Source organism: Vitis vinifera, chromosome 8 (assembly GCF_030704535.1).
Source record: "Vitis vinifera cultivar Pinot Noir 40024 chromosome 8, ASM3070453v1".
In the NCBI taxonomy this organism is placed as follows: domain Eukaryota; kingdom Viridiplantae; phylum Streptophyta; class Magnoliopsida; order Vitales; family Vitaceae; genus Vitis; species Vitis vinifera.
Genome location: NC_081812.1, coordinates 9761612 through 9770838, shown reverse-complemented (window position 1 = coordinate 9770838; position 9227 = coordinate 9761612). Strand labels below are relative to the sequence as shown.

Sequence of the window (9227 nt, the reverse complement as noted above, 5' to 3'; positions counted from 1 at the left end):
GGTTTGTCATCATAAAAAAAGGGGAGATTGTTAGCCCAAGGGTTCTCCTAATCATATTTTGATAATAACAAATCATGGTTAAGTTACTAATTGGTTTGAATTATAAACAATTTCAGATGTCAGTTTGGAAATTCATCAAATGACCTAATGGATGCAAGATTAAGACTTTTGGAAGACCTTTAATCATAGGAAACATATGTAAGATGAATGCATGGGTGCACTTAGGATTTACGTATCATTTCATGCATATTTGAAAAACTTAGTTTATGCTTTAAAGTTACATTTCCATCAAAACCCGAGTTTTATCAAATGAACCTTAGGCAAATCATTTCAAAATTGGCAAATTAATTTGCCTAAATACCTTACCTAAGTGTTAGAAGAGAAAATAACAAAGAAAATATAGGTTTTTGGGCCAAAAATGGTGAACCAGTCGAGACACTAGCCAAACCGGCTCAACCGACCAGGGTACTGGTTGACCGGTTACTCCTTCTTGATTGAGATCTAGTTGAGATGAGCAAAAAACACTCTCTCTCTCTCTCTCTCTTCTAGTAGCCTTTCCTTCCTGGTCGAGGTATTTGCCTTCTTGATCGATGTCCGGTAGAGGATAACGATCACCTGCCAAGCATTAAATCCTCCAACGGCTAGTGAAAAATCCGTTTGTATACGAATATTTTATTTATCTTTGTAGATTGGTTGTAAGCTCCGTTATATACGAATGCATATGGATTTTTTTTTCTAATATAATTTTTATTATTTTTTTCCTAGTAGCTTATTTCTTAGTGTGTTTGGTTGGTTTTACTCTAATGCAATCCACATACACATTGAGTATCAATAAAATCTAAGTTTGGAAGATTTTCATTCTCTACTAATCTCCAACATTTATGTCACTAGAAAACTAAAAGCTTATCTACTAAACATTATAGTGCAAGGTAACAAGGATCTTGGTAAAAAGGTCATCGAGTTTCAACTTCTACAAATCATCATGTAAGATATTAGAATGGAAAAGATGATTATTTGAAAAAAAATTGAGACATTTGTTTCTAATTAAATTTGAAATTATGTTCAAAAACATCAAGTTTGGACAAAGAAATCAAATTTCCTGGAAAACAAGATATACGAATTATCTAAAAGAAGTCTAAATGATGTCTAATATGTCTAAAATTCAAATAACAATTCTAATGGATTCAATTAGAGCTTAAATATCAAATGATAAATTTAGATGGCTTCAATTAGACCTTTGATTAGATTTCCCATAGACATAAAGTTCTTATTTGGATTTATGATTTGGATTATATGGATTCCTTGTATCATACTAGAAATATGAGTAGTTAAGTGAAAATCAATTCATTGTAAGGAACTTTCTCTTAAATTTGATTCAAAATATATATGAGCACTTATCATTCTTAAAAACCATGCTTTACATTCCTAGCTAGTAATCTTTTTCGTGGTACCCATAAAGAGTCTAATTCTAGAAAGAAAAAAAAAGTGAAAGAAAATTGAAAAACAGAAAGGATTGAACTTGTTTAGAGATATTCAAGTTGAATGTGAAGTTGGGCCAGGATATTGATAATTTTAGAGATGGTTTTGGGATTAATTTTTCAAGTTCATGTTGTTATTTCACTTGCATGATAATATTAGTAGTTTTCAAATTCCATTAAAATCTAAAAATTTACAAGTTATATCGATTGACCTTCTACTTTTGAAAATCTCATACTCTTATCATTGTTTAATCATTTCATTGGAACAATGGACTATAAAAAAAATTGATAAATTTTTTTCTTCCCATAAATTAACAAGATAATAAAAAAATGTGGTAAAAAATAAAATAAAGTGAGAATCATTTCCAAATTTAATGTGAAAGCCTGTAAGAGGATGAAACTTTTATAAGTAGATGGGCAGCCACCTTACTACCTAGTATGATAGTTACTTGCTTATCAATGTTATATCCCTTATGGCTTGAGATGTGTTGATTGGGCTGAATATGGTCCTAGCTACCTCAGCTGCTCTTCGTTTGTGCCAATCAGGCCCATATTTCATTAATGACCGAAATCCAGCCAACCAAGTTTAACCCAACTCTGGCCCACATCCAGCCAACATATCCTAGACCATCTCCTGCTCAGCTTGAATTCCTTCCCTGAAGAAGAAGAGTTTCCAAATTTCTTAAATTTAACATGTTATATTTTTTACTTGGCTAAATTTTTTAATATTTAAAAATCCTTACATTGGTCAAAAGGGCTTTTATTGACTAAACATATGAAGGTTAAAAAGTTTTTTGGCCAAATTTAAGATTTGATGCTTTTGTAGAAAAGCTTTCATGAAGTGGTTTTACAACTTAAATTCTTTATTAGTATAATATTTTAGAGAAGCACATTGATACTCGCATCACTAAAAGGTAAGAATAATGTTACTTTGAAAATCTACTTCACCATGACATTGTCCAAATATAAAATTATGCATTCGATTAAATTTATAAGAAGCAAGCCAGAATTACATTTGACACACGGACTGAAGGCCCATCCAATAATATGACCCCTTTTTAATATTCCTTCAATGAAACATAGGATTGGATTAATGGAAATGGACTCTTGACTAATCACTTCATCCCTCTGCACCACGGCTACATTCTCCGCCTCCGGAGGCGAATTCTGTGAGCTCTTCTTCCACCACTTGCTCTTCCTTGGAGAATCCTTGAAAGAATTCTATCAACATGTTTGTAGTAGCATTTCCTCCATCTCCTGCACAACACTAGAGGCCAAATCACGATTCCCAATCCTGTCACAAATCCAATTTCAGGAGCTATGTATTCCCACTTAATCTCCATCCTGGAACCTGAGTGCCTGTCATCAAATTCTGGTGGTGGATCAGTGCAACTTAGATCCAGAGGCCACCCACACAGTTCTTTATTCCCTTCATAAGAAGTTTCTGAAAATGTTTGCATTTGATTACCTGGTGGGATCCTTCCCACCAATTGATTGAATGAGAGGTTCAGGACTGAAAGGAAATTTAGGTTCGCAAGCTGTGTGGGTATCTCTCCACTCAGCCTGTTTTGCGAGAGGTCTAATGACTCAAGTTGTCGCAGATTCCCTATTGACGATGGGATATGGCCTGTGAAACCATTATGCGATAAGTTGAGAACATAGAGCGATGTGAAGTTCCCCATCACTTCTGGTATGTCCCCTTGAAAATTGTTGCACGACAAGTCAATAGAGGTGTAGAGAGTTAGGACCTTCACCAACTCCATTTCTAGACCTTTGCTGGTAACTGTTACAGCATCCTGATAGTACAATTGACTGAATTGTAGAACCCTAAATTGCAGGTGTTTGAGCTTGGATTGGACTTCATTTTCACCAGCCATCATTGCTGTCCAGGTCGAGAAGCATGTTGCTGGCAATTTACCACTGAAATTGTTGAAAGCTAGGTCAACAATCTGAAGCATTGCCCAGGTCGAATTGCTCTTGCAACATCCAATGGATCCTTGAAAGTTGTTGCCTCGCAGAACAAGGACTCGCAAAGTGGTTATGTTCTTCAACAAGCAAGGAAAGGTACCATTCATCTGATTGTTCCCAAGGTTTAAAACCTCTAATGCTGTGCAGTTCGCCAGAGACCCGGGAATTTTTCCTTCTATATGATTCCTACTGAGATCAAGAGTCTGTAAAAGACAGTTGACTGGAAATTTCCCAGGTATAGCACCACTAAAATTGTTTCTCCGTAGATTCAGCACCCCAAGAGTCCCATACTCAATTAAACATGAAGGTATTTTGCCACTCAAATGGTTGTCAGAGAAGTCAAGAACTTGCAGGTAAGTTGCATTGCAGATGGATCTAGGAATACTTCCAGTGATGTTATTCTTCGAAAGAGAGAAGAAAATAGTGAAGGAAATGTAAACACCAATACCATCTGGGATGGAAGAGGTGAACCTGTTGTCTGAGTAATCCACATAGCTGCAAAATTGGGGAGGAGTGGGGATTTGGCCATGGAGCTGGTTGGAATGTAGGTCAAGGATAGACAGATAAGGAGTAAAATTAGAGAGAGGTTCTTGCAGATCCTCCAGTAAATTATGGGAGAGATTCAAATGGGCAAGAGAGCAATTACCAATCTTCCAAATCCAATTGGGTATGTTCCCACAAATTTGGTTATCGGAAAGGTCTAAATATGTCAATCTTGACTGGGTGCTAAGATCAGGTAATGTTCTGAGCTTGCAAGAAGCCAATTTTAATGTGGTAAGATTCAACAGCAGGGGCAAAGTGGGATTACCAACACTTGAATTGATGGACAAGTTGTTGTATGACAGACTAAGAGTGGTAAGATTTCCAAGTTTCTGAAAGCTGCTTAGTAAAACAGTGCCATTGAATTTGTTGGAAGAAAGATCAAGGATGTTAAGACACTGGAGATCAAAGATGGATACAGGTATTTGCCCTTCCAGATTGTTGCTACTCAAATCAAGGGTGTCCAATACAGAAGGCACAACCGAAAATTTACTCAAGGGACCAGAAAATTGGTTGTTGCTCAGTTGTATCTTCTGCAGTGATGGGAGGGAAAACAGGGGCATGGGGAGACTTCCATTCAGTGAATTGTCACGCAAGTCAAGAATCACTAGATTCACAAGGCCATCCAAGTGAGAGGAAGGAATCGGACCTGTTAAATAATTATGAGAAAGGTTTATTCGGGTCAGGTTCTTGGACAAACTAAAAGGTGGGATTGGACCGGAAAACTTGTTTTCAGACAAGTCCAAGTAAACTAATTGAGCAAGGTTGGCCGTGGAGTTTGGGATTGGCCCACTGAAATTGCAACGTGCAAGCTCTATCCTAGTCAACCTCTTGAGATTGCCTATGGAGTTTGGTACTTTCCCTGAAAATTTTGTATCCGGGAGTACCAAGGTTTCTAGAGATCCATTCTGAGGGAATTCCGGCAAAGAACCCAGGAGCAACTTGTTGTTTGACAAATCAAGAATCTGAAGGGTTGGTACCTGAAAGATCTTTTCTGGAAATGTTCCATTTAATCCACAAGAACTGAGCCGCAATTGAGTCAAATTCGAGAAATTGGCTAGGAATTCTGGAACAGGAGCAGAGAAGTTGTTACCGTCCAGGCGAATACTTGAAAGAGACCGAAGCTTCTGCAGAGAAGAATCGAGAGGCCCAGAAAGATAACAGCTTGGCAAGCTCAGCACTTGGAGATTAGGCACTGAAGATGATAATGCCTGGCACCATTCCTTCCCTTGTGCCGATATGTTTACACCATTAAGATAGAGTTCTCTAAGCTCTGTCAGGTTCTGAACCAGCATTCTCAGATTTGGGTTCTCAAGTTTCAGCGTAGGAACTCCAAGGTAAAACACAGAGAAATCAATAGTAACCAATTTCGTCAAACATGAGACCTCAATTGGAATCTGCCCAGAAAACCCAGCATTAGACAAATTCAGGTACATCAAATTGCCAAGCTTACCGAATCCAGATGGAATTTGAGAAGAGTTGAAGGAGTTGTCAGCCAAATTCAAGCTCTGCAGATATTGTAGACTGAAAATGCTACTGGTGTTATTGAATCCACCATAAATTGATTGGCTACTGAGATCGAGAGCGACAACATGACCAGTGGCATCCCAGGTTACACCTCCCCAAGAACAGCAATCCATGCTTGGATTCCAGGAAACTAGTTTACTTGATGCAGCAACATTGAATTTGAGGGTGTTCTTCAGTTGCAGCAACAAGGACATCTGATCCTCCAGGCATATGCTCCCATCACTCAGACATTCCCCGGACACCAAAGCAACATGGATACCAAAAACGATTGAGCATAAGGGCAAGAAATAAAGCCATGAAAAGAGTGCAATTCTCATTGGAAGCAGCTAGGAAGTACTGCTACAACAAAGCATGTTTAATATGTAGATTGGGATAAATTAAACAGGAAGAAAAAAGAATGATCTAGTTATAGATCATGTTTAATATGTATTTCTTTTATGTTTTTTCCTTCCTTGTTTCCCCCTATCTACTCCATTTCAAGTCACATGACAATTTATCATTTTCTTACATTTTTTACTCTTACGATTTTGTCAGAATTTTCCTTTAGGAACCAATTATGATTTGACACAACAATGGCCCGTTCACTTCATTAATTCGTGCCTATCTTTCCACGACGACGGAAAAGAGGTCTTCATTGCCGACTTTTCTGCGGCTCAAACAATACGCCTGACTTTTTGGTTTCCATCTATTAATCTTAAATGGAAGATCAACTAATAGATATATATTTGGTACGTAGTTGGAAGATCAATGAGGCTCGGTTTGACTTCAAGTCTTCCTAATCAAGTCCTTGTGAAAGAGAAAGAAAACAAGGAACGCATAACAGAACGCCTACCGACATGGAATTCATTACTTTGAATGAGAACCAGAAATGTCGGACTTTTCTCAATAGTACGATAAATTAAAAAAATTATTCTTAAATTACTGTAGTAGAAAAAGTTATTACAAATATATGGTAGTTTTTACCACCTAGGAGAGAGGGTGAATGGATAAATTTTTTTTTAAACCAAAATCGTATTTTCAAAAACCAAAATCGTCTTTTCAAAAACCAAAATCGTCTTTTGAAAAGACGATTTTATTTCCATTTAAAAAAAAAAATTTCAAAAGGGAAATCGTCTCTTCAAGAGACGATTTCCCATTAAAAAAATTTAATATTTTTTTTTCTAAAAAATCCCAAATTAAAAAAAAAATCCCTACGAAGATACGATTTCCCATTAAAAAATTTAATATTTTTTAAAAAAAAAATCCAAATTGTAAAAAAAAAAAAAAAAAACCTCAAGGAACTCGTCTTTTCAAGAGACAAGTTCCCATGAAAAAAAAATTAATATTAAAAAAAAATCCCAAATTAAAAAAAAAAAAAAAAATCCTCAAGGGAACTCGTCTCTTGAAGAGACGAGTTCCCATGAAAAAAAAATCCCAAGTATAAAAAAATAAATAAATAAAAATCCTCAAGGAATTCGTCTCTTGAAGAGACGAGTTCCCATAAAAAAAAATTTAGTATTTTTTTTAAAAAAATCTCAAATTAAAAAAAAATTCCTCAAGGTTCCCATGAAAAAATAATAATATTTTTTTTATAAAAAATCCCAAATAAAAAAAAATCCTCAAGGGCCATGAAAAAAAAATTAATATTTTTTTAAAAAAAAAATCCCAAATGAAACAAAATTAATATATTTTTAAAAAAAATCCCAAATATAAAATATATATATATATATATATATATATATATATATATATATATCCTCAAGGGAACTCATCTCTTGAAGAGACGAGTTCCCATGAAAAAAAATTAATATTTTTTTTTTAAAAATCCCAAATTATAAAATAAAAAAATAAAAAAAATTCCAAAGGGAAAAATTTTTGAACGCTCAAAATTTTGCACTCTCTAAATTTTTTCTGCTCTTGAAGCTCTCTTCCCGACTCTGCTTGATGAAGAATGTTGAGGCTCTATTTATAGGCGATGATTCAGACTTGAAATTCTATTGAATCTTCAATCTTGAAAATTTTTGAAATTCATCACGTGTAGAGACAGTTGGGTAATGAAGTCTGGAGAGGGAGAATTTCTTTTCCTTGTCAGAGACTTGAAAAGAGAAAAATTCACTTTACTTTCCCATCCTCCACGTTGATTGCAAAGTAGTAGAAAGTAGACAAATTCTACTATTCACTACTATTCATGACTTTTGATGCTCAGTCCATGCAGGTGCATTTTTTCTAAGTCTTTTGTATAAGGGTTTACAAATGATTCTCAAATCTTTGAAGTAATCAGAAACATAATTTAAACAACCTATTGTTTTTTATCTTTTATTTCATTAGGAAATTTGTCAGCAAATTCTATTGACCTTTGAATCGGTTTTGTTTTTCCTTAAAAAATTTCATGTTCTAAAAATCTGCTTTAATGACATTGAAAAACTTTTTTAGATGAACAAAATGTTTTTCTAATAAATCAAAAAATACTAAGACATCATCAATGTATACAATTATAAATTGAAAATGAGGATTGAAAATATCATTCATAATATTGTGAAATTCAGAAGGGGCATTTTTGAGACCAAAAGGCATGACATTTCATTCATCATGACCGAAAGGGATAGTAAAAGTAGTTTTGTACCTATCTTCTTCTTTAATTTGAACTTGCCAAAATTCAGATTTCATATCAAATTTTGAATAAATTACAGAATTATGTATTCTTTTGAGTAGATCTTGCTTACTAGGAATAGGGTATCTTATCCATTGTAATACTTTATTTAAAGGTTTATAATTAATGACTAATCTTGGTGCTCCTTTTTCTATCTCAACAGCATTTTGTATTTAATAATGAATCAATTTCTTGTTTACAATATTCTAAAAGTTTTTCAATTTCTCCTTTTGGAATTATTTATTTATTTATTTATTTTATAATTTGGGATTTTTTTTAAAAAATATTATTTTTTTTTAATGGGAAATCGTCTCTTGAAGAGACGATTTCCCCTTTGGATTTTTTTTTTTTAATTTGGGATTTTTTTAAAAAAAAATATTAATTTTTTTTAATGGGAAATTGTCTCTTGAAGAGACGAGTTCCCTTGAGGATTTTTTTTAATTTTTATATTTGGGATTTTTTTTTAAAAAAAATATTAATTTTTTTTCATGGGAACTCGTCTCTTTAAGAGATGAGTTCCCTTAAGGATTTTTTATTTTATTTTTTTATTTGGGATTTTTTTTAAAAAAAAATATTATTTTTTTTCATGGGAACTCGTCTCAAGAGACGAGTTCCCTTGAGGATTTTTTTTTTTTAATTTTATAATTTGGGATTTTTTTTAAAAAAAAAAATATTAATTTTTTTTCATGGGAACTTGTCTCTTGAAGAGATGAGTTCCCTTGAGGATTTTTTATTTTATTTTATTTTTTATATAATTTGAGATTTTTTTTCATGGGAACTCATCTCTTGAAGAGACGAGTTCCCTTGAGGATTTTTTTTTTCTTTTTTTTTTTATAATTTGGGATTTTTTTTTTAAAAAAAGAGACGAGTTCCTTTAAGGAATTTTTTTTTTAAAATTTGGGATTTTAAAAAAAAATATATATATATATATATATATATATATATATATATATATATATATATATATATATATATTTTTCATGGGAACTCGTCTCTTGAAGAGACAAGTTTCCTTGAGGAATTTTTTTTTTTTTTTAATTTGGGAATTTTAAATATATATATATATATATATATATATATTTTTC

General features: G+C 33.3%; 1 protein-coding gene across 1 annotated transcript; it reads right to left on the bottom strand.

Annotated features, from left to right (window-relative positions):
* Positions 1 to 2433: 2433 nt before the first annotated feature.
* On the bottom strand, positions 2434 to 5950 carry LOC100248811 (receptor-like protein 32). The gene has a single exon (XM_003632556.4). The coding sequence runs from the start codon at positions 5828 to 5830 to the stop codon at positions 2618 to 2620; it is 3213 nt and encodes a 1070-aa protein (XP_003632604.1). The 5' UTR covers positions 5831 to 5950; the 3' UTR covers positions 2434 to 2617.
* Between the last annotated feature and the right edge of the window lie 3277 nt (positions 5951 to 9227).